The 25,973-nt window shown below is 45.9% G+C and overlaps 5 protein-coding genes across 5 annotated transcripts; 3 read left to right on the plus strand and 2 right to left on the minus strand.

Annotated features, from left to right (window-relative positions):
• Nucleotides 1–882: 882 nt before the first annotated feature.
• NUU61_001612 (uncharacterized protein) lies at nucleotides 883–2,148 on the plus strand (the record flags this gene model as incomplete). The annotated part of the gene is made up of 1 exon (XM_056652194.1): nucleotides 883–2,148. The coding sequence occupies one exon, from the start codon at nucleotides 883–885 to the stop codon at nucleotides 2,146–2,148; it is 1,266 nt and encodes a 421-aa protein (XP_056515123.1).
• Nucleotides 2,149–5,634: 3,486 nt separating this feature from the next.
• NUU61_001613 (DEAD/DEAH box helicase) lies at nucleotides 5,635–7,833 on the plus strand (the record flags this gene model as incomplete). The annotated part of the gene is made up of 3 exons (XM_056652195.1): nucleotides 5,635–6,339; nucleotides 6,403–6,573; nucleotides 6,748–7,833. The coding sequence occupies 3 exons, from the start codon at nucleotides 5,635–5,637 to the stop codon at nucleotides 7,831–7,833; spliced, it is 1,962 nt and encodes a 653-aa protein (XP_056515124.1).
• A 492-nt stretch (nucleotides 7,834–8,325) lies between these two features.
• Nucleotides 8,326–9,242, plus strand: NUU61_001614 (uncharacterized protein; the record flags this gene model as incomplete). Its single annotated transcript, XM_056652196.1, has 2 exons — nucleotides 8,326–8,360; nucleotides 8,450–9,242. 2 exons carry the CDS (start codon nucleotides 8,326–8,328, stop codon nucleotides 9,240–9,242), a joined length of 828 nt encoding a protein of 275 aa, XP_056515125.1.
• A 1,590-nt stretch (nucleotides 9,243–10,832) lies between these two features.
• Nucleotides 10,833–11,387, minus strand: NUU61_001615 (uncharacterized protein; the record flags this gene model as incomplete). Its single annotated transcript, XM_056652197.1, has 1 exon — nucleotides 10,833–11,387. One exon carries the CDS (start codon nucleotides 11,385–11,387, stop codon nucleotides 10,833–10,835), a length of 555 nt encoding a protein of 184 aa, XP_056515126.1.
• Nucleotides 11,388–13,386: 1,999 nt separating this feature from the next.
• Nucleotides 13,387–14,907, minus strand: NUU61_001616 (uncharacterized protein; the record flags this gene model as incomplete). The annotated part of the gene is made up of 3 exons (XM_056652198.1): nucleotides 13,387–14,269; nucleotides 14,324–14,657; nucleotides 14,718–14,907. The coding sequence occupies 3 exons, from the start codon at nucleotides 14,905–14,907 to the stop codon at nucleotides 13,387–13,389; spliced, it is 1,407 nt and encodes a 468-aa protein (XP_056515127.1).
• Nucleotides 14,908–25,973: the final 11,066 nt, after the last annotated feature.

Genomic DNA, 25,973 nt, shown 5'->3' on the forward strand with positions numbered 1-25,973 from the left:
TGGTCTACGATGAATCCCGGATCACTGCCCCGCCCAAACTTTTCAAGTACTTCCACCCTCAGTCGCACTACAGCCCTGCCCAGGCTTCCTCCGTCTTTAACCCGTTCTTCATACTACAAGCCAACTCAACCACCACAGCAACTACCAGCCAAACGAAAGCGTGCCGAGGATATCATACCCGCATTGCTATACAAAAAGGCCAAGGTTGAACAGCCCGGTCAGCAGCGTCATAATCAGCCGGAAGGCACTAGAGCTGCTCCGAGTAGGATATCGGAGATCTCCCGGATTGAAGGCCTTGAGAAACGCCTAGTAGCCCTTGAGAGCATGATACGCGAAAAAAATGCACCACAAAAATCCGAAGATATCGCCAATCTAGCTAATAAACTGGATACTGTGATGGCAGAATTTAAAGCAGTTACTATGCGAATGGATGATATGTGAGTCCTGCGCTGGGGTCAATGCCGGAGATCCTCTAACAGCGTTAGTAACGAAAAACTCATATCTTTATCCAATAGCGATGGGCACAGTACGTCGTGGAATGATTTTGATAGATATCTTTTGGGGCAAAACCTATAGCAGGGGTGAGACGAGATGTGCGGGAGGTGAGGCAGCGCCCTCAGGTACAAGGAATATATTATAAAGATGCACCTAAAAATCTGGGTGGTCATTGTGGATCTCTATCAAAATATTCAATGTCTTTACTGATTTTAATTTAATTTTAACTCCGGTAATTTCAATGGCTTGAGTAATATTAGTCATTGCAGCTTTTTGGTACGGATAGAATATAAATCTGCGACTGTAGACCTCTACGACGTTTACAAGGAGGGTCCTTGAATTACCGACAGCATAGAGAGCTAAGTCCTATACATTTCAGTTGCACCAATGGCGCCAGGTACTCTGGAATGTCTACCAAATGAAATCCTCGAGAGAATCCACCTGGAAGCACTCGAAGTGAACTTCCCTCGCTGCTCTGCCAGAGTGGCCGCGGCAGTGTCCAGGGAAATTATATACCGAATCTTTGTGATCCAGGCCTACTGGAACGATCCCCAGCAATGTATTCGAAACCGGCATTTTCACCGAGAGTCAATCCTTAGAGATACAACACCAAACATGATGGATTATATGGATCTTGATTTCTTTACCGCTATTTTCAGACCTACATTCTATAGACCGTTACCACCTAAAGAGCAGGCCAGACTACAATCCAAGGTTGTGACTTGCCGATGGTTCACGGTATCCCGGTTCAGGAAAATTCTGGAGACCTTCCCAGGGTTGACACTCAACGCCCTTAGCCGGCAGTTCCTATTCCAACCCGCCTGTCTACACTTCAACACGAGCCATGCCCAAGTCGGGAACGGGTTACGCGCCGCATTTCTGGATAATACCGACTTATGCATGATATATGACCCTTTTGCAAAGTACTTTGCGGTGCAAGATAGCTTTATAATCAAAGCATCATATCAATCCACCCACCAAGGGGCGTCGCACATAATCCGCACTGTGAGGGTTCTATCCATCCCAGATGCCCTACTCGAGGGCCCCTGGACGGAGGAGTCTATTGAAATTGTGATCTTGCTTCGCCGCGCTATTGGAAAAAGGTTCTTATCGGGTGATAGCGGCGAGTGGGCGTCCCTGCAACGGAAACGCGGTCCTACGTTCTCTGGCGAGGCATGCCTGAACGGAATCACCAGAGCTATCAACGAGAGAAGAGAGAGACTGTTTCGGTACCTTTTGGATCTTCAGCAGGCCTACAACTCCCCACCAACTCATTTTTCCTATGAGCCTCAGATCCCACACAAGCCCTTCCTTCTTGCCATGGCTGCATATCCTCAAGCTCGAATTTTCCTACATCTGCTAGTCCAGACCAGTCCGTCATACGCGCTTTCTCATCAATCGATTCTCCGCTGGGCAAGGAATTCATCTCAACCCCGTGATCTCTTAAAGGATTGGTTGGTAGAGTACTTTCGGGTATGTCAGCCATCACTTACCCAGAGAGTGTTTCATAAAGCCAAACGTTTGGTTTACCCGGGGGTGTTTCGTACAGACCAGCTCAGTATTGGTGACTTGGATTCCGTGAGCAAATGGCGGTTTCTTTCTCTATGTCCTCCGCCTAGTATACCACTGCTTGGAGATGAGTGGTGGATTTAGAGATCAAAGATCTGGGTCTGTATCGACGTGAGAACGCTGTTGTTTGAGAAACATAATACTTAGATGGTTCGAAAGAGTTGCTTAGCATCTCACTATGTAACCCTAAATTGAGGTCACTTCATACAGTAGAGCCTAAAATTCTTTCCTCAATACAATCAGTAAGAAAACTTTTGGTCTTAAATACATTCGAGCAATCGCTTGGTTAACGATGACTTGTTTTTCGACTAGGGTGACCTATAGATATAAAAGAGACAATTTGAAGGCCGCCTTATGATACAATATAGAGGATCCACCAGGAGCGCCAAAGGATGGTTTGGGAACGCTGCGTATTTGAGTCCGGGTCGAGTGCATTAGGGGAAGTCCGGCACAGTTCACATCCCCAGGCGGAATAAGAGTCGAATAGCATATCTAGACCGTAGATAATTCACTAAAACACAAGATAAATTTATATCAGGGAGGCCATTTCTTTCCCTGCTCAATATCGGGGCATGCGGGGCGGGGAAATATGAAGCCTGGTACCTCCGCACTGGGCCTCTGCACTAAAAGGTCCAAGGCCACGCGTAGGGTATAGTCCCGTCCTTACTTACCCTTGCTGCCTCACCTTTATCAACGTTATTATTTAACGAGCTTGGTAAGATGCGATCTATAGTCCTTTTTTCTGCCCGCTCTCCGCCCCCGTTTCCTTCCTCTGTTCACCCCACCTTCTTTCTTCTCCCAACTACCCTCAAAGCAGTCCATACCTCCACTCAACGTTACTCTCGACCGCAATCTATCATGTCTACGATATGTCCCGTCAACAGTCGCCCCAAAGGCCCGAAAAACAACTCCTGTCCCTCCATCTTTGTGGCCCTGAACGTGCCGTCGTGGGCCATTTAACGGTTTGTCGACCACGACACTAAGCCCGCATCTCAACACTGTTCGAAGGCCAAGAGCCCAGAACTCTCCTCACCGGTCTTCTCTCAAGAAGCCCCAGCGGCGCGGCCTTCCTTTGCTGGCCATGGCTCCAATACCGATACCTCTCTAGTGTCAGCGACGCGCAGGGTAAAGCGAGCGAGTAACGGGACGGAGCGGCGAGCGGGCCTTGATAACGGCAGTTAGGCCGAGCTCGTGAGGAGGTCGTGGACAGAGCACTTTATCAATGTTACCCAGCCTCCGTCTAGCAACCAGGGACCACCACCTATTTGCTCAGCTACAGTCGGCTGCGCTGCGGCGCTGACCACATTTTCACGCTGACGCAGAGCGTAGGTGCCCCCTACGCTGAATCAAGGACAGTAGCAAAAGGGTTGGACTGTTAGCCGGCCCAGGGTGTACTGCTGGAGCTAGGCGGGCCTGTAATAGCCAGATATCTTTTGATTGAAACACAGTTCGCTGAAGGCCCGCAGCGCGCAGCTCTAGTGGATGCTTTGTAGCCATTGATGTTGCCTTTAGTGTATATTTACTCTACGAGCCCTATCTTCCGCGAATAGCTAGACCTCTGTGGGTCGAAAGCGACGAAAGCTTTGTGCTAAGGAAGTATGCTGTATTATTCCCCATTCCGAGTCAGTGTGGCACCTGCTGCTTTCATATGCAATCACTGTAAAGCCAAAGGGATGAGCAGCCTAAATCTGTGTCCATCCTCTTGATATGTGGGGCTATACAGTTCAACCGCTCTCTTCGTATAACATGATAGTTTAGTAGGTTCGTAAGACACAATGAGGTTGATGTCCATTGAGGTTCCGCAGAGTCACCAAATTCCGTGAAGAGGATTTTCATGCTTATCAGCTAAGGGGATAGTAAGAAAAGATACGTTTGGGCAGTTTTAAGGAGTTTCAAATATATGGACCCTATACACTAATAAGGTACATACAGAGAGGTTCAAAGGGCTATGGATAAAATTGTGTATGTAGACTTGAGACTGTACAGTATGGCCAAACTAGGATCGAAAATTCCTGGCCGAGCAGATGAAAAGGCTTCGCGTCCACGAGGATTTCTATTCTAGCGTTGTAAATTAATAATATTATCTTTCAACCCTTACTATAGCATAAGGCATGAGATATCTACCCACTATCCGTAGCAGAGGTATATACATGCTTCCCTGCTGGGTCTCTACAATCTCACTGTTTTATATCTACTTCTTTTTTAGTAAAAGTTAGCTAGATACGACCTACAAGGAGGAGAAGTGATACGTAGGTCATTTTCCTTGAAAAAGCATACAGAAACACTGCAGCTCTATTACTATGCTCAAGTTCAACGCGTGCATGGGCCATGACGATTTCAAGAAATAACGAGAACGTAAAGGAATGATCGGTTTAGAGAAACCAGTATCAAACAGTGGAAAGGACGGTACTGTATTGGAGTAAGAGGAGGGAGATGCATGTAAGAAAGAGATAGGAATAAACGAAGCAAAAGGGGATGAAAGGAAACATTGTAGATGATCCGGATGAAATAGGTTTCTAGTTGACAGAAATGAGCAATATAACAACTTGGAAAAGAATCATCTGTGCAATAAAAAATCTATTATTTGCCTTGCAGGTATTGAGTAAAAAAAAAGGGGGGGGGGGGGGGGGGGGGTTGGGTTTAGTGCCATTCAAAAATAGTAGTCATCGCCGAGAATAGCGCTGGATGATGGGGAGTCCTAGTCTGACTTTTTACATATATCATTCGTTTCTTATCAATAAGCTCGACTCAAACGGTGACACTCGGCTTAACGAGTAGAAAAAAACAAACTAAAACTAAATGTGTTGCTTTGCATGCTGTGTTATACGAAACTTAGCATGGCGCTTTTTGAAGCGCAAAAAAACCAAAACACAAAGTAGACAGAACAAAAAAAAAGAACCGCCCATCGAGAGCGATCGGAATCCAACCTACTCTACTCGGGAGTCGACTGGGCTTTTTTCCGGAGGGCAGTTGGGTGGGAATTATAACAATAAGTGAGAAGATAGCCCCACGTCCCGATATAATTGCTAGTCAGCACGCCGACTAGGATCGCCTCTATTCATCGGGTATATCTCCTATATCCCTTCTTACCTTGAAAAGAAGTACAGGACGCTTAGCTTTAACAGGAGACGACTTACGCCTACATGAAGGGGTGAAAAGGAGTGCCCTCGATATTCCATTGTTGACAGGGCCTGGGTATTGATAGGGACAGTAATTAGGTACCCTTTTTGACTTGTGTAATTAATTACTTATTTCTTTTCTAATCACATGACAGTTTTTCAACCACAATACTTATCACATGATATTCTTAACTTCTATTTCAAGCAATTAAAGCCTTTATTGAGAAAAGAAATATATATATTAGATTATGAATCTACTTTTTTGATTTTGATTTTTGTTTATTTCTAAAATTCTATATTTCTAGAAGCAATATAATCTCTTCGATGTGAGAAAATAATCATGTGAAACGCGTGACCAAATTGTAGTGGTCTCTCTCGGCTCCTATACGTTAGCTCACGCAGCTGTCGCCCCCGCGCTCGGAATCTCCTGAAGCGGTCATGAGTTATTCGGATGATCCAGATGTCCAAGTGGGGGGTTCTGGCGCTAGCGACTTGGATCGCAAGGTTCTCATATTTTTTCAACACTTGCCATGCTCGCGATCTCGCTGATATTGCTGCGATCCCCGAGGAAACCGCCAACGTGATCATCTCGCAACGACCCTATTCAACAATGGATGATGTGCGCACCATCAGTGCACCAGTCAAGGACGATGCCAAGCCCAAGGGCAAGGGCAAGGGACGCAAGCCTCCCAAGCCTATCGGAGATAAAATTGTTGACAAATGCATCGACATGTGGATTGGATACCTGGCCATTGACACTCTGGTGGCGGAATGCGAGGCGCTTGGCCGGCCTGTCGGCATGGAAATGAAGAAATGGGGCATCGACCTCTTCGGGAAGCGTGAGGGCGAGCTGGAACTCACATCGATCGATCCCACTAAGTCGCACGATTCTGGGATCGCCACGCCTTCTTCGAACCGATTCTCTGTGGACTCCGACGACAATGATCAGCTGGTCCCGGCGGCGCGCAAATCTCGTCTCATCTCACAGCCATCCATCATGGCAGATGATCTGGAGATGAAAGACTATCAAATTGTAGGAATCAACTGGTTGGCACTCCTGTTCGAGAAGGAACTGCGTTGCATCCTGGCGGACGACATGGGTCTCGGCAAGACTTGCCAAGTCATCGCATTCCTTGCACATCTGTTTGAAATCGGAGTGAAGGGTCCTCATCTGGTGGCGCCTTGATCAACCATCGAGAACTGGCTTCGCGAATTCCAGAAATTCTGCCCGAAGCTTTCAGTCATGCCATACTACGCTGGTCTGAACGAGCGCGCCGAAATCCACGAGCAGATTAAAGATAACCGCGACAGCATTAACGTCGTGATTACTACTTACACGATTGCCAAGGCCAAGACCGACGCGAAGTTTCTAAGAGACATGAACTTTTGCGTGTGTGTCTACGACGAGGGCCACATACTCAAGAACCATCAGTCACAGCTGTACGAAAAGCTCATCCGCAACAAGGCACGTTTCCGGCTTCTCCTTACCGGAACGCCACTACAGAACAACCTGCAAGAGCTGGCTTCTCTTCTTGGGTTTATTTTGCCCGGCGTGTTCCATTAGCATAAGGAAGAGTTGAATGCCGTGTTCGCGAACAAAGCAAAGACGACGGATGAGTCGCATACGACCCTGCTATCGGCGCAGCGTATCGAGCGTGGCAAGTCCATGCTAAAGCCATTTGTTCTGCGACGTAAGAAGCACCGGGTGATCGATATTTCGGCCAAGCACTGCCACGTTCAATACTGCGAGATGAAGCCATCGCAGCGAGGTATCTATGAGCACGAAAAGGAACAAGTGCGGCAGCTTCTGGAGGACCGTGCGGCCGGCAAGAAGACCGGATCAAAGTCATCCAACATTCTTATGAACCTCCGACAAGCAGCGTTTCACCCACTCCTCGCGCATCGACACTACGACGACACTACCTTGTGCAAGATGGCCAACGCTTGTCTGAAAGAAGACAAGTGGCCCCTGTCGAACCCTAACATTATCTTCGAGGAGCTGCTGCCGTACAATGACTTCGAATGCCACTATATGTGCCTTGACAACCCGGGATCGCTCGGCAAGTTCAAGCTGAAGAACGAGGAGTGGATGGACTCGGGCAAAGTGGACCAACTGCGGGCCTTGCTCACGCGATTTATCGCAAACGAGGACCTCACGCTGATCTTCTCGCAGTTCACGATGGTGATGGATATCCTCGAGAACGTGCTAGAGACGCTGCAGATCGATTTCGTGCGTCTGGATGGTCGCACCAGCGTCGAAGACCGCCAGTCCATCCTCGACGCCTTCTACGAGCGAGAGGATATCCCCGTCTTCCTGCTCTCGACCAAGGCCGGCGGCGCTAGCATCAATCTCGCCTGCGCTAATAAGGTTGTCATTTTCGACTCCTCCTTCAACCCCCAGGAGGATGTCCAGGCCGAGAACCGGGCCCACCGCGTCAGTCAAACCCGCAACATTGAGATCTTCCGCTTCGTCACCTATGACACCATCGAGGAGCAGATTTATGCCCTCAGACAGACGAAGCTGGCTCTGGTTCAGGCGGTTGCGAGTGACGACGCGGGCGGTGCCAAGAACGAGGAGGCCGGCATGGAGGTCGTCGAGAGGATGGTGCGTGCCGACCTAGAGAAGGATTCGGGCACTGACAAGGCTTGATTGTGGTTCCTTTCGCTCGGGTGTTTCGGGTGTGTGGGAGTTTGTTGGGGAGAGGGGCGGGGTGCAGGGATCAGATCGAGCTCACTTAGAGCTCAAAATTCATCTACTTGTAATTCTTATCTCTGGTGTCTTATTCTCTCTTGTAGTCGTCGACCTGAGGTATATTTGTAGACCTTGGGTGGATCGTATCCTTTTAGTCAACTATTTATTAATCAGTAATATGTCTATTACATTTCATGAGCAAGGACAGAAAATGTTCGAACACCAAGCTGTGTATGCTGGTCAAAGAACATAGTTGAAGTTTGTGGCTCGAGGCGTTCACGGTGCACTCTTCCACTAAGTCATCCACCTCCACCTCCCACGCCTCCAAGGCTAGAAACGACCGGAATCTTTTCAATCACCAAACAATCGCTGGACCAGGTGATTAATAGCATCAAATATACAAACCTGCTCCACCTAGGCCCAAGAAAACAGGCATTTTCCGCTCGCGCAATGGCGGCAAAAGCTGTCGCGAACGGCGCACCAAGGTATGGCGCATTCGGGGAACCGCCAGAACCAGACTAACATCGAGGACCAAGTGCAATGAGAAAAGGGCAATATGTGGGAATTATGCTAGGCTAGGGAGAGTCTGCGAGAGTGTCAAGCCGCCCTTGAAGTTCCAAGTGGTGACTGCTCTTCCAACAAAGACAAGCCGTAGGAGGGGGCCATCCTTGTCCGAACCAAGTTGCTCGGAGGTACAGCTCTTCAACGGACACGACTCGAGTCCAAAACTTCCAGATATCAACTTAATTCGCTCGCTGCAGCATACCGATCGAGATGTCTTCTACTCGACTTACTGGGAAGATCACTTACCAGCTCTACATCCGATATTCCGTTCCACCTCTGAGCAACTTGGACTTCCTGTGGTAAAAGATGCCATCCTCGCTTTATCATCATGTAATATCAACCGGATCAACCACGAAAGAAAGTCCTCGGCATCCTTGGCGACCATGGGATCATTCAGTCCAAGCCTGATCCACCAAACGAGGGGTCAACAATATTATTCTTCGGCAATTAAGAAAATCACTTCACTCGCTCAAGACGACTACCAAAATAACGTCATACTGGCCCTAACCACCCTGGTCCTCTTTGGCTATATCGAAGCTTCCATGGGTAACTTCGAACGATTCTATTGTCATGTGCAAGGCATGACGGCACTTCTCGTGGAACTTCGCTCGACAACAGGAAACACGCTCTTCAGAGCCCTCCTCGCTGCATGGATGCAGTGGCAGTTCCTAGTCTGGTGGGCGCGCACATATTTCAGTTCTTTGAATGTGCAGCGGCAGTTACCGTCGACTGCTTTGCCCAGAGACCTTGAAGGACCCTCTGGGCTCCTACACGAGCGACGCGCCGTGGCTCTCCGCATTTGATGTGCATTCCACAGGCTGAATATGTCGAAACCTCTCCAACATTGGAAATACCAACCAGATCCCAACCTAGTATTCCTCTTAGACGAACCACTAACCAACCGAGAGGGCCTCGAAAACCACGTCGTGCAACTGAAAATGAATCCAAAAGACTGGAGGAGTGGCTATCGTATCTCCCACCATCGGATCTTATATTTATATTTTATAAGCCCCTATTGAAGATATATCCATAGCTATCCTGTACTATTCAAAGAGAGAGTGTATATTATAGATATATTAGATCAGACATAATAATAAATCTTATAAACATCATTGAAGTGAGAATTAAAAAAAAAAGATCATGATGATAATTTGATTATGCCAGAAAACGATGTGCCAATAGGCCAAACGTTGATATGTCCCTATCAATACCCCAGAGAGACTATGCCTCTGTATTTTTTTACCGCGGACCTCATCTATGATCTTCAGCGCATGGGCGTGATATTGACAAAATATGTTCGGGGTATTCCGAGAGTCGCATTGGTACCGCAGGAAATAGTGGCACTTATTACAAATTTTCTGGCCTAGATTACTATACAGGATAATAGTTAAAGATGTATCCTATTTTGTATGTAGTTGCCTTGCGTTGATTACTTGAGTTCGGGAGAGGGTTTAATACAACGGTGCCAAAAGTCTGGTTACACTCCAAATTTCGACTAAGTTAGAAATTTTCAAACTCGAATATCTTCATTAGAATAGATTCCGTCTTTCTAAAACATTAAATATAATATATAACGATTAAAACCATATATGTCTTTCTTTGTTAATAATATAAATATAGTATACAAGAGACAATTTGGTTTTAGGTAAAGCCTCTTAAAATCCGACTGATTAACTTTAAGGTTCTAATATTTCTCTAAATTTATATAGGAATATATATAAAACAATAGATCTGTTTAATATAGTACATGAAATATTTTCTAAAATAGTAGTTCTATAAAATAAAAGATACGAAATTAAGCGAAAATTTTCGAACGTTTTGTTGGCGTTCCTGCATACTGTGGAAAATAGATTTTCAAAACTTTATCTTTGATCGTATAGCTCTTTGAAAAAGAAAATATAGAGAAAAGGTATTATTTAATTTTCTGCAATTTATTTAATATTAGAAAACTTTTATAAAAAGACTACACAATACAAATTTGTTGAAATATCTATAATTAAAAGCATCGAGTTTTACAGGGGAGATATTAAGTGTAACTAGACTATTGGAGGGGTAGTGTTTATATTTACCTATATATCAGTATCACCAGTAGCTCACAAGAGAAAAAATGGTAAGGTATGTATGTACTTTAAAATAAAAGAAGTAAGCGTGAAAGACTGCATCATTAAACAATCTAATCGCGGTATTCCGTGCCGCTCCCCCACCCCCCTGTCTTCCACAATTTTCTAAAGCCTCGCCTAGATGAACTATTCAAATGGTTTTTGGTTTGTGTTTTTGGGCTCCTCGGCTTCCAGTCCACTGTGTGCTCGCCCTAGCTTTTTTATATATACATGACCCTCCTGCCGTTCAGTACGCTCCTTCAGATTGCCCTCTTCTGTGTCAGCACCTTTGCCTCAGCAGAGAACATCAAAGAGTTCCTCGGTGTCGTCTGATGAGAGAGTGTCTTCGCTGTCCGTAACCGGTTCTTCCTTGATTCGCTGCTGTTTGGCAGGCCGAATCTCGACCTCGGGGCTCATGGTACTGTTGTCACGCGTTCTTTTGCCAGTACCCGAGCTTTGCTGGATATCGTTTACTGCTGATAGCTCCTTGCTTTCTCCCGCCGGTGTGTCTTTGTATGGTAGTGTTGGAGTTGGAGATACTTCGGTGTGGTATGGGATACTCCAAGTAAGTTTCTCTGGTGAGACTTCGGCCGAGGGCGGATCCCCGGGAAATGGATTTCTTTCCGTAGTCCGAACGGGTGCTGGTGTCGGTTCTTTGGTTTTGTAATCATCCGTTTGGTTTGTAGGGAGGTCGGGACATGGCTTTTCTCGAATGTCCGCCTGCGTAGCAGCGTCTTCGTTCCGTTGAGAAATTAATTCGCAAATGCGTCGCGCGAAGGGTTCAAGAGCCTTCTCATCGCAAGTGGTATTCTTTCCTGTCTTGGTGCGTTCAATTCTCTCCATCATCATATGTTATATGTAGGTCAGCGTGAAAATTATCGGGGCTCTGGTAGGCGTAGACTAGAGCCGGTCCGGGCATCTCTTATATATGGGTGACCGTGGCTGCCCGATTTTCGTTTTTCTATGTATTTCCTGGTTTCTAAGTTTTCTTTCGGTTTCCTTGCCTACTAGGGCCTGCGAGAAAAGTAGAAAATTTTTTTCTTTATTCAATTTTAGTCAGGTTTTTTTTATCGGGATTTTTTTTTAAAGTTTTTGTTTATTTTGTTTATTTTGTTTATTTTTTTTCTTTTTCGAAAAAGCAGCGAGAAGTTATGCTGGACTTAGCAGTATTACGATAGCCATGCCCTCGGGTCGCCCACGCTGGCGAGTGTGAGGCGGCTCGAAGGCAGTGATAGTAGCGGGAAAACCTACTATCTAGTATCACCCACAGGGACTAGGTGCATATTGAGGTGGTGGCGGTGACCATGGATCATGTCCATTGATTAAAACGTACAGTGCGCTTTCAATTAAGCGGTTCGAGGACCTTGATGTACTTACGGCACTTAACCCTTCCGCTTACTAGAAAAAAGAAAAAGAAAAAGGACGGATAGAACAATTCCATCTATTGCATCCGAATCCATATCTTTTTCTCATCTTCACATAGACATAGCTTTAATCCAACGATCAATAGAGCTGGTCACACCTAGACTAGGGTAGGACGTATATCTTAAGACCTTGTCTTGTCTTGAGTCTTCTTGAGATAATGTAACTTGGGCTTCAGTATAAATCCTGCCAGATTCAAGCACGTTTATTAGCTTTCACCTCTCCGCCCTCCTTTTTCCTGTTTCTTATTCGCTAGTTTGTCTCCTCTGATACGTCCTAGCGTCTCTCTTTCTCTCGTATGGTGGATGCATATTGCGCTATCTCTTATCCAATCACTCTTTTCGCTTACTGTTTGACATAGATAGAAAATTATATATTAAAATATCTAAATTAAATACAAAAAGATGAAAAAATACAAAAACGCAAAAATGCAGAAAAAAAAAGAAAGATGGAAGATATAAAGATATAAAGATTCTTACTTATAATATTATAATAATACTCCACTATTGAATTAGTAAATTCAGTAAGCCTTTTAGTTATATAGATATCAATATGGAGTAACGTTTGATATATATTATTATTAACATAATAATATAAGATGTATGAAATTAGTATTTATATATATTAAGAGATATAGCACTTTGTATTCTTAATCTCTCTTCGGAAAGTTAAGTCTATATTTTGGGACGGATTTCTTTTAGGAAATATATGAAAGCTCTCCAAATTATAAAATATATAATGAGCTATAAAAGAATGTAAAATATCAAGGATATAAAAATTATAAAACATTATAGTATGAAAAATTATAACATTAAATAATTACAGTACTGAATATATATATATATATATAGAGATAATTTAAAAAAGGAAATAAATTTTGCTATCTATATATTTCATAAAGAATCAAACCTCGTATAGGATGGAAACCATGGAATTCACATAATCAGGGATTTAAACCTAACCTCTATTCCTTAAATACTAAACCCAGGTTTTACCCAAGCGAAGCGAGGATCATCGGCTCGTAGTAGAGATATGTATTTATATTTAGTAGGGGAAAGATGGAAGAATAGAAGATGTATACTACCTACACGCCGCGCCGCGCGAAGCGCGGCGTATGGTCTAGTTGTGATTTATTGAACACCATCCAGAATTGGTCATCGCCAAGGGGTGTAGTAAATATTGGAACAAACCAGACTTCGATCCCTGTTTCTAATTGAGATGTCATAAATACCGCTTCTAAATACACAGTATGAAGGGCATTGGTGCCTATATCATAGACGCTAAAAATGAATCCCGGCGAGCTACACGTTGTATTTCATGGCGACTTCACTAGCCAGTTGTCACCTGGCCATTGTTATCAACCAGGCCGTGTAAGGCGAGGTTTAATTATCATGACTATGAGAAAGGGGAAGTCTTATCGTATCCGCTACAGAATATCTGCCTGGCCCTTTTCTAGGCACCGTCGCTTGTGATGATTAAATGTATCGAACGTCTCACGCTTTCGCTTACACCTCACGGGCCAGTCCCTACTGTAGCTAATCCCTTGGAGATAGGAAAGCTGCTCAACCGAGAGAGGCAAGCCGCTAATAGAGCGGGCGGGACTTCCTTTAACTTGCAGACTAATATCAATAGGCGTAGAAAGACATGGAACCATGACCTTAAGTTCAAAATACGTCGCAAAGCGGTACCGCTGAACCCCCTGCACAAGAAAGCTCGACGACCAGAGATATCCGTATAGGCTCCAGCGAGTGCTGTCGTCGTCCTCCCACCTTGAAACCACGGCAATTCGTACATTGTAGCACCCCGCCTCCGCATCAAAGGATGGCGAGGCTAAGACTATCGCGTAGAATGCCGTGGCAAGTATGGATAATCGCAAGTCTCCATATAAATCATGACCCGTCCTCAGCCTGCGTAAGTCAGAAATAGCATTTGTATCATCCAGAGCGACCCGGGGTCTGGTGATGACAGGGTCAATGCGATGGTGTCTGGATAGCTCCTCCGGGCTCAACTGCCCCTCAAACCTCTGATACAAGACAGCAGGATCCAGATTGCCAAGTACACCCTTGCCAAGTCTTTGTATCCAATCCGGCGACAAGCGCCTCATCACACGGAGCAACCCGCCCGGACTCGAGCCGCAAAACTGGCCCGTCCCGAAGCTTGCCGCAAAGTCTAGCATACGGGAGGGAATCATAGACAAACGAGTCACCTCCTGGAGAGCAACGGCGGAGGGGTTGTTTGCAGCCATACCCCCATCCTGGAGGCGACCAACTGGGTTGAAGTAGAGAGGAGCGGCACAACTAGTGGCAATTCTAATCGGTGTTAGCAACAAGGTGGGAATTACGCGGGTGCTGATCGCAACTTACGCCTTCCATATCGGGCGATATCGGGATTTCGTGGATGGGACAGCATTATGAAAACGGAATAATCGAAGCCCGGCGCTAAAGTCCGCCGCGGTGATCGCTACTCGGGTTACCTTGCAACCGGGATCAGGTTCTCTATGGAAGATGTTCTTTAGGATTTGGTGAAAGGTCCCGCTCGGATACTTAGCGCCGGTCCAAAGCAGTCGCAGTAAGCGTTCTATCGATCGAAACATGCTATCTGAGGTTGGAAACACTTCCTTTGCTGTGTCATTGAAGGATTTCTCGCACCGTGCTATGGACCATCTTAGAAACCCCAATGCTGCGGCGATAATCGACCCTATAACCCTCTGTTATTATGATTACAGGAACAGAGGGGAGCAGTATGTAACAGGCCTACCGGTGCTAGTACCAACAAGCAGATCAAAGTATTCGCAAGGCGGGAGAGCGAGAGGAAGCCCAGCAAGAGTAGCCTTCAGCGAGTCAAGCGAAACGATCCCGAGCACACCGCCGCCATCAAACGTCGCAACTCGGAACCCTGCTTGAAGTGGGCGAAGACGCACCGAAAGCGATGTTCTGGCTGTTTGCATGAGGGACTCTGGGGGCTTATAGCAAGTTCCTCGATCCCTACATAGACATACCCAGCCTGTGCAAGTGAAGCACATATTACAAACCGGACAGGTGTGGAAGGTAACGACTGTGGTCCAGTGATACGCACGATCCCCATACATCCAGGCATCCCGCTCACAGATATTATGTCCACAGGGGAACGAAATTAAAGGGGGAGATCCCAGAGGCATCCACTACAGAAGGACTGCCCGGTGACATTCTTCAGCAATTTTTGGGTCTCCTTTTCCGACCCCTCCGACCACATCTCCATCTTACGCACGATGCCCCGATAAACAAAGTCACGATCAGCATTTGCTACAATCTGGGACTTTGCGGCTGCTAGTGTCCATGCCTCTTGGCATAAAGGGTAATACAGAGTATAGAAAAGCTCTTCTGGCGGGAATTCTAATTAAATGGTTAGAAAGAGATGATGGTCGAGATAGAATGATAAAATGCATAAATCTTCAACCTACTATGTGGTAGAATCCGGGCATCGTGAGAAAATAGTCTTGCTAGGATAGGAACTATATACGATATCAAGGGGCGCTCTTGATTCGATAGACAGAGCCAACTGACGAGGGTCGAGTGGTTCCTCATGCCTGGACCAGGCCACAATCGCTCCCGGATTACTCTGGGAAAGCTTCGCCCTTCCACCGCCAAGACATCAGCTGCTGTCCACAAGTCCTCCGCCAGACAGACAAACTGTCTCAAGGTCCAAAAACATCCAGTTCTCCGGCGTCTTTTCTGAATGCCCTTCAGGTGAGATTGTATGATAGGAAGAAAAACCTCGGGTAGGGTGGCCGGCAAAAGGAAATCCGGCCATATGTGAATTCTCTCAAATGAGTGAGCATTGAGACCATCTAAGCAATAGGGCCCTTCGCGATGGGCCTTTTCGTAACATTTTTTGATGAAATATGTATGGCATCCTCCCATGCCAGGGTCCTCCTTCGCTGTGTCTTGATGTGTAGAGGATGGACAGGCGTGGGGGATATGCTTTATTACTATTACAATCTGTGGTCGGTTGGCGCTCCTAGAGCTAGAGAGATTCGAAAAACACTGAATAAGGGTATCTGCTGCTTCGTCTAGCGTTTTGGCTACGATACAGACAAGGTCACTAAGTATGTAGGATGTTTTATGTAGGAGGAGCTCGGGATGGTCGTAAGGGAGCTCTGCCCTTTTCTTGACACGGTGGCTGCGAATTTTTCTTGTGCTTATCCCCCGTCGAACAATGTTACACGCAACTGCCTGCTGGTCAATGAAATGCAAGAATGAATCAATTCCAAGGACGCCGGCTTCTTGATCGAACTCATGCCCGATGAAAGTCACGATAGCCGGTCGACAGCGACCATTCGTTTTATCATATGCACCATACAGCTCAATCATAGGGTTCTCGCCGTCTTCATGAATGATCCGAACCCAAGGCAGAAAGCTGTTTGCGGTCATTGTTAGCATTGATAGCAGCGCTGAAGCAGACATATAGGCTACTAGTTCCCCTTATAATAAACGGGGATTGGAGTGTTCCGTTTTTACGTTTGAGTAAAAATTCTGAGCAGATTGACGTAACTAGATAGGTACCAAAAATGGCACACAAATTCCCTTGGGGACGAGCTCCACATATCATCGGCATTAAGGGACATCGATAGTATCGAGCTGGCATCACTCGGGCACAAAGATAGGGAGGGAGGAAGGCGGTGCTACTCTTTCTTTCTGAACATAGACAGGCTGATATTGGAAAGCAACGCTATATCAAACTTAAAATAGACTGTATGTACCCGTGGGGCAGGACACCCACAGTGTGGTGGACTAGAGGACCGAACTTGAGCCTTCACAACTGAACAAAAATAGATTTACCAGGACTTATCATATTAAAAGCTAGAAGGCCTTAAGAGCAAATTCAGTAAAGTTTGCACGCAATGATTAGCGACCTAGATCTTTGGTTATCTGCCGAGGTAGGATCAAATCTGAATGGCGGCGAAATGGCATAGCTGACCTACTAGGAAATCTTCGTGATTTGGTTTAGGGGTCATACCAGAGCGCGTAATTGGGTTGGTATTAAAAAGGAAATATACCGGGTGATCAAAAGTGCAGACATCGGCCATATCCCTCTGTTTTATGCAATGTGCCTTATGATAGAGGTTCGAAAGAAACGGCAAAATGATATGGAACCATTCCGGGGGTTTTTAATGGCTGCACTATTTCTCTCTCAAAAAGGTTAGATACACACAACCCTGGGGCTGTACGACGTGATGAGCTAAGCGGGGTTAGTGGCCGATGACTATATCCATTCAATCTCGTATTTTGCAAAAAAACTATCAATATTGCCTGAGAAGCTTGAAGGCCTCGAGGCTAGCCTTTTAAGTATCCTTGGCTATAACTTAAAGTTAACAAGAGGAATGGCGAGCTTTCGCGCTCTCCGGAACTATCAAATCTACCAGGGCTACTTCTCCGTGGTCGATATTGAATGGCCGCCTAATATATTACCGCCTAGGACCTTCCTGCCCAATCTAAGAGACCCTTATTGGATCGACTGTGATCCAAGATCTTTATATATCGAGCCGTGGTTTGGTTACCTACGATTATGCATTAACGCGTTACAGGATTATCAAACCCCGCATCCTGAGTATTTTGCTGAGCGACACGCAATAATTCACAATATAAAAATATTGGAGAGGGTTTCTCCTCCAGAAATGACCACACATATAGACTATATAGCCACGTGGTTGAGAAATAACTATCCGCCCTGGGTCAGTCAGATCATGAGTCCAACTAAGAATTCGAGGAGTGAGCAAGGAGGCTCTCCGGGCATCTTTACGAGCCAAGGACTAGATAGCTTCGTTAACACTTTTCTATTAGGCTAATTCGGGGGCTTCTTCAGCTGGGTAGTATGAAAGTGAGGTTTTGTTCATTATCTATTCCCTAGCTCACAGGTCTTACAATTCAGTTCACCACGGTGAGATCAAAGTATATTAACAATCCAACGACGCTACAATTATTGTGCTAGGCAAATTACATCTGCTGAAGGAAATAAAAAGAAAGAAAGAGAGAAACCCCCCCCCCACACACAAAACAGGCGGAGGGGAGGGGATGTTGAAGCTAATTACTAGAAATTTTCTATCAACTCCCTCATTGTCTTCCCCTATCAGGCATGTGGGATTTTGACGGCTGGGTTACTCTTCAAATCTAGAAATATCTACCTTCCCTGTTCCACTTTGAGCTGCACTCTTGAAGCCCTCTTCAAGTCTCATTAATGGTATTGATACGAAAGCGCCTGCGTATTCGGCCCAAACAATGAGCCCTAGAGATGAAGACATCAAAAGCTAGACGTACAGGTGCGGATCAATTCGCAGGAGCTGCGATATTCGTTTTAGAACCAAAATGCAGCATTGTGCCACAATAGACCCATGCTACTTTGCAGCGCAGAATAATACGGTTTCCGCTTCCTTATCCGTGAATGAGTGACAAGAGGACGTCAGGTGACCCAAAATTCAAGGAAACGGTCGGTACATAGAGGCGTTGAACTTGGCAAAATAGAATTATACTTCGGGACCAATATATAACATAGTATTTATTACTAGCCAAAGCGTCACATGTGATGTAAGAATGACTGGTTTGGTAAACAGCCCATAAATAAGAGCCCGGTATTATATATCATACAGATCGAGAAAGGTCGTAGCTCCTTAAGTTAAAAAAAACCCACGCCAGAAGACGATGATGAAATAAAAAAAGAGTCAGTCACGCTCCTCGTCGTTCAACAACAAAAACCAGCTATGGTGGAATACACAGCCTGTCTAGCACGACCGACCAGATGGACAGGAAATTCGGGCGGCTTTATGTCCTCGATGATATTATTCGACTTCGCGTCGCTGATGCTGTGGAATGCCCAATACTCGCTTACCTTAGTTCGGCGCACAATGCGGCGGTCTACAACTACTATACTAGACACGACCTGGATAACATGATCGACGAAGCAGCCTTTATACTCATAGATGATGGGTTCCGGCCAGTAAGATCCTTTGTCCATCTCAAAAGCCCACAGTATTCCACCATAGCGGGTATTGCGATAGCCACATGGAAACCGCATAATTATCGCGCTGCTTATCACACCCGACCTCAGTACCGTAATCGCACTATTTGCTCTCAGTTGGCTAGAATATGCAGTTATGATGCTTTCTCCGTGAATTTCGGGAGAGGCGCGTATTGGCTAGATTCATACAGTAAGCTGTAAGACTCTCCTACACGGGAACAACCCCGGTATCCATTCGATAGTCCAGAACATTCTCCAACAATAGCCGTGGGCTTACTTTGTTTCACCCACTCCCCTGGTGTCATCCTCACAGGATGTCGACCGCACCCTAGGGGATGTAGATGAGAAGACCGCTCATTCTTCAGGGATCATGTCCCACGACGAACAACCGCAGAATACAAAAAGAGCATGGTAGGTCCAGTGAGGTAACGAAAAGGCTGTTGCTCACACTTCTCACAAGACCCAGATTTTAATAGGTGTAAGTGGATCAATTGGCACGCATATCCTTTTGAGCACTTGCAAGACAGCTAGCTCCCTTTTAACCGTTTTCTGTCTCACTCGACGGGGTTCGCCGCTGGAGGCTGTCATACATGCTTTGGTCAAGAAGAACCTGACACATTTCTCAAGAACAGGCTACTAAGGTCACCGCGCTGGATACCCGGCTTACCAACCAAATCTAGTTCTGGACAAGGTTGTGCTCCAGCGAATGCGACGTTCCTTGTCCCAAGTACATGTGGTCGAACCGAGGCTCTGCATTTCCCCCCGGGTCTGCGCTCGTTACTACGCTTCCCGTCCGATGTGTTGCTTATGTCGTCTATGGCCCTGCGAAGAAGACGTATATATTCTTAACGAACCCATAGTTGGCTTTGAACGGGCTGTATCTTCACGACTGCTTATGTATTTAGGATACCCTGACGCTCGGGTTTTATATCTTCTCGAACATCGAGGGCTCTTTATCAATTATCATAGTGCTAGTATTGATCGAACACAATTGTTTCTTGATCATTGAGGAAGAAAAAGGAAGTCTTCGGACAAGAAATCGGGCAAAAAGCTGGATTGAATCTAATAGGGCAAGCTATTCTTTCTTGCCGTGTGGTAGCCTCAGCCTATGCCTTTGTAATCCCAAAGGCTATCCATGTTATAGATACGCTGCTCTATGAAAGTCACAAGCAGTTAAATGAATCTTCATCAACCATACGCGTGGATAATAATATCCTCGTCTATTTGCCTAGGTGGGTCTCTGCAACTTTATCTACAGAAGAAACCAGTCCCGACCGTTCTTTTTACCCGGGTATTACAAAACGCGTCCGAACTGAACGCACTTTCCTTTAACTCGATCTGTTTTAAGGTTGGCTTACTTATGTTTGATCTATTTTTATCCTACTCTAAACTAGGACGAGGCGCTATCTTTAAGCGCTGATCACTATTCCAAGCCCCCCACCCCCACACTTTCATTTTCAATCTATTTTTGCACGAACCTCGAAGACATTTTAAATAAACCAAAAGGACGCAACATATTCTTCAACATTGACGGATTCTGTTGGTAATTCTGGGAAAGCTATGACTAGACCGATAAAAAGGCACAAGCCGGATGGCGTAAGCAAGTCAAATGGCCAAAAATCGAACCCCTCCAATCATGATAAGCTCAGTCACGATATGAGAGGCCTGAGCAGGCTCTTGATCGATCCCACTGTCGATCGGGGCTGCCTTACAGCAACGCTAGATTCGCTTGGATACCCAGGTGTTATAGGTGATGACATAGACTTTCGTGACAAGGCGAATAAATTCGTTAATCTTCACCGCGGTGACATGGAAGAGCTCCACTTTTTTATAAAAAGATATACGCAAACTCGCGGACTCTCGAATTCACAGGATACAGGCACCAAAGAATCCCCCCGTCGGCGAAAGTTGCCAAATAACGTCGGTGGCTATATCCGAGCTCCGCAGCCACTCGACTCCCCAGGAGGTCAGTTATGCACGACGGAACAGTCGATTTCAGAACCACCAGATTCGATGCTTCCAGGAGACGGAACATTACTATCCAGAACAGCAGCCGGCTCATGTGAAAGTACCGTGGAAGCAAGTTTAAATAACGCCGGTACGAACGTAAAGAGGGAACCATCGAATGATAGTTCGCGCAATAATCCTTCTTACTATCGCCAGATTGGGAAAGTCTCTTCCCATAAGGCAATTACTCCCAATCCCAAGTCTACGAGTATAGGGCATCGATTGGGCCAGGACGGGGAACCAGATCGAATGCGAAGTTCCACTCCGAGCCCCGAAACTCCCGAATTCTCGACAGGGGAATTATTCGGATTAGGAGCTGATACAGTGGAGAGTACTGGAGGCGAGGCATTGAGGTCGGCATATGTGGACCAGGTGCCATCATGTACCGGTTCACGCCAGGAACATGATTACAGTCTTTCTAGTGAAAAGAGCGCATTCCATCGGTCAACCTCGCCCACAGATTTGACTCCCGAGTCTCCAACCACTACGCATCCGATAGCCCAAGAGAATGAAAGAGATGCTCTGACGGGGCCATTCATTTCGCCCCCCTAGAGCCCGATTCTTCGGTAGAGGGGGCAACGAGAGTAAGGTCCCCACCGTGTGAAAGGACTGAGCCACCAACTTTGGCGAGTGAACCTACCAGAAGTTCTCCGACACCACTACCTGTAGAAAGTGCTGATCGCACGAGCGGCTCTACCATTGGGGGTGATGACAGAGTCAATAACGACGGCCATCTTCGTCCCATCTTCACCGAGGCTGGGGCAACCGTAGTCAAAGACTGGGCGGCTACGCGAAATTCCACGCCAGAGTTACCAGAAACAGGCCTTTCGAGCGAATTAGAACCTATACGCAGAGATAATGCCTATAATGACAATAGTACCCGATTATTGCGCAACTATGATTGGTCGTCCCTTAATCGTTTAGGCTCGTTCAGCGGCTTTCACGCAGCAAACGACCTTTGCAGGTCCTTCCTCCATAATTCGTGGTTTTGGCCCGAAATTTCGAGCGATAGCCCAAGACGGGATCACCCGATTGAAACTCAAGAACCACAAATTAGAAGGCGTAGTAAGCAGATGGGAATAGACAGAAAGCAACTGTCAAGATCACCCCAGGGGCTCATCTATGGGCACCGGGAATCTACCCCGAGGCACTCCCAAAAAAGGACAGGTAACTCCAGAGTGAATTACTTAAAGCATTCCATACCGAGCAGAGAACTTCTCTTGTTAATTTGGGTAGTTTTGGCGTCTTATGCCCTTTTCTTTGCATCGAAACCCGTCTTGAATATCGATCTCAAAGTATGCTAAACCTTAGAGCCAGAATTCAACCAGCTCGGGCGGGAGTGCTAATTTGAGGCTTTTCGCATAGCCTGATAGGTTGATATTTGGACAGGGGGAAGTTTCATCCCAAGTTTTCGGGAGAAGGCAGACGTTTGGTTAATGTAAAGGGAGAGGGAGCTGTGGAGCTAGCCGCATAAAATGCCACGGGTTCAGCAAGAGCGTAAAGGAAACTTCAGGCATTACCTCTTCTAACAGTAGTAGGACGCAGCACCTGAGGAAATTTACAAGAATGGAAAATGCAGTTGGATAGGTAGGAGTAAGATAGTTCAACACTAGACTATAGGCCGTATGAAGCGCAGCATATATCGATGCCTCTCGTACCCTCAAGAACTTTATCATTTGAAAGAATATTATCCCTGGTATCAATCAATATAATAAGGTATAGGTGATCCTATAGCGAAATGCCACCTAGCTAAGTAGGAGTCGGTATAAAGTAGAGACCACCCCAGGTAAAACATGAACTTTGGACAGAGTGATAGAGAGAAAAAAAAAGAAAATAGAATGATTTAAAACAGAAGAAACAATTTTAATGAAGTTAAATCAAACGTATAACAATAATCATGATATATCCTTTCTATTACGTTTTGTGAATTTACCGAGCAAGGCGCGGGTTAGCAGCTTGCGATTCACTAGTAGAGAATCGTTCACAGGAAGATATAATCATATATAGGTAATAGAAAGAGGGATCAGCTAAAACGAATACGAGGATATAAAGTGCTAAAACATGCATCAAGGCAACAAGGGCGGTGAACAGGCAGCTAATAACCGTGAATAAATCATATAGAATACCAAGTAATATAGTATTATAATCAGGATGTAAAGTTCTAGTGCCCTGGAATAGGTATCGTGTTGTTTTAAGCTACAATTAGACAGAAAACAGCTCACTAGATACAGAAGTTGGGTCTTCTTTGTCTGCTGCAGAGATCGAAGTTGAGGTTTAGCTTCTGTTAGCTTGTCCGCAATTTGAGTGGATGATCGCAAAGACCGCTGCTATTCAGATTCAAACTGGCCCCGCCCAAGAGGTATTTAGGCAGTAAGACCATCAAGAGTGCCAAAGATAGAAGCACCCCCCCCCCCTATCCCTCCCTTACATTGCACTACATCGGACAGATGGGTTTCGACCTATGGTTCGGGTTGGGTGAGGCGCCTATGAGGAACCGACAATGTTCTCACGGAGTAGTACAGCCATATTCGAAATCAGTTTACCCTATATTCTCCCACGAATTGTTTCCTGAACCCCAACTCGAAATCCATATTATACTATATATGGCCTAGCCGTAGGTCCCTTGCTTCCAAGTATAGACTATATTTTATATCACAGTTGTACAACCTGTCATGATGTACGAAACTGATATACAGGTGGTACCTCTGTGCCCCTCCTTCTGTTTGTCCAACTTTTGAGGTCCTAGGATTCTTGGGCGAGACCTCGAGTTATACCACGCAATGTGGGTGTCCGACTCGCTTACCCACCCGACTCGCTTGCTGAATACGTTAAAGAAACTGAGCGGGAGCTGAATCAGCTCGTCCTGCAGGAGGATAACTAATAGTAAAATCACTACGTTCTCAGTTGTCACTTTCAGCACTGCTGCTTCTCCTACACTTCTTGAATATGGGACTTGTTGAGGTAAAGTTGTAGTTCAAACACTTTCCCATGCCTGCTCAGAAGCAGAAACATGAGCATCCCGCCGAATTCAAGGATTTTCGAAAGACCCACATATGAGCTGTCTCCCTAGGGATTCGCTTTCTCTTCTCCTCGCCACCACCCCCTTTCACTCCCCGACCTCTCATCAACCATCATCTGCTCATAATCATTCTTCCATTATTTACATGTCTGATACAGGTACTTCTGGGCCGCCGGATAGTTACAATAGGAAGACTCATGATTGATCTCACAGACACCCTCCGACTTCCCCTTGTGGTCGACGTAGAAAGCCCGATTGCATAGAAGGCATAGCTGGATTGGGAGGTTGTCTCTAAGGTGTGGCTTTCTCAACCGCATCGTATCATGGACATGGCAAGGTCCAGCATCGGAAATATGGTACTGGCAGATTTGTTAGCCGACTGAGTTCAATTAGAGGTTGGTGCAAGGCGGTGAAAGGGACCATTGTGTAATGTATGGTGGATATTGCGTTGACGAGTTTTGAAGGTATAGTCTCCGGAAGGAGAGGAATGGAAGATAGAAAATAAGGCATATAATTAGGAAGAGGTTGCTTGATATTTAATTGAGGCGGTGACAGTAATAGCTATTTTGGCGTTTCTAGATTGGGTAGACTTAAATTAGGTGTTGTTGTACAACATGAGCTGGTACTCAGCGTGAGCTATAGATCTTGGCAGTAGCCACGGAAGGACTCGGTCGTACGCAGGCAGGTACGGACGGCGATGAGCGTGCAGTAACACACATCACATATTTCCCGGACTGATCTCATCGAGTTACATGGCCGATTATTCCACTACCGCACTCCCCTACGTATCAAAAAAAAAGCATAAGAAGGACGCAATGCTGGGCAATCTCATAACACCGCTCAGGTCGTCCCTGCTTGGGTCATTCGAATGGATTCTACAAGGCCTTACCGTATTATGACAATGGTTCATTTGTTACTATTAATCCATACGATTACAGGTGAACAGGGATTGTGCAGAAATTTACCACCAAAGTTAGATTAGTGTGTTTCGAGTTAGCGTTCTGGAAAGAATACACAGATAATATGGGGTAAACTGATTTCGAAATTCGCTGTATATATTGCATTTATTGATAGATGTATGCGTTCACTCCTCGATTAAACTGTATTTTGGGTTCTTTATCTTCAGCTAAATATGCCCCTTCACTGCTCTCAGCCTCAGGAAGCCTCTCGAGTATGCCTCCTACCAGAGCTTATGTACTTGCCCACCGGGCTAGCCAATCACGAGCGTAACAGCTGAGTACTCCATCCCCGATAGTCCTCGAGGACTGTTTTGTAACGCTAGACTCTCTCTTCGCCTTCTTCGTAATAAATTCTTGGAGCGCCCCGGGCTAGCAATAATTTGTCACTATGCATAAGGTCATAATGATCGATTAGCTAAATAGCTGTCTTCGCCCCCGACCTTCTTTTGTCGTAGCATTTTAAGCCATTTCTGAAACGAAACAACGTCAAACTGAAATCCACTCAGGCTGAACGACCAAAGCAGAGACGACCACGTAAACATTCGGAGATTGCAAGCATTATAAACCGCGTTGCCTGGAAAGTCCATGGCCATAGATCTCCATACCTCTCTCTTTCTGGATTCGGAACGCGTCATCGAGCAAGCCTTAGTGAGTTCAGCAATAATTACAGCCAATCTGTCCACTAGTATCCAGGAACATGCCTCGGGCAGTTAGGCAGTGCCTGAAGAGTAAGCGGGGACCGGATTATTAACGCAGTGCGTCGGTGTCATACCATAGACCTTTCTTGGAGTGGCCCGGGACCTATCCAAAATGCGTCCGGCAGATGCTTGTGGGCCTTTCGTCAATCTGTGATCCCGATGCGGCAAGCACGGTTGAGATAGATGAGCAGAGCATTAGAACTGCAGGCTGTGGTCGCTGCACCGAAAGGGAGAACTGAATAGATTATACAGCCCCTAAAACTATGATTTGAACCCCTCCAAGGGAAGGTTAAAATGAACGGACCATACAATGATATTCCGCTTTTCCACATCGCTGGAG

The sequence above is a fragment of the Penicillium alfredii genome, assembly GCF_028826965.1.
Source record: "Penicillium alfredii strain IBT 34128 chromosome Unknown utg000003l_segment0_segment0, whole genome shotgun sequence".
Taxonomy (NCBI): Eukaryota; Fungi; Ascomycota; class Eurotiomycetes; order Eurotiales; family Aspergillaceae; genus Penicillium; species Penicillium alfredii.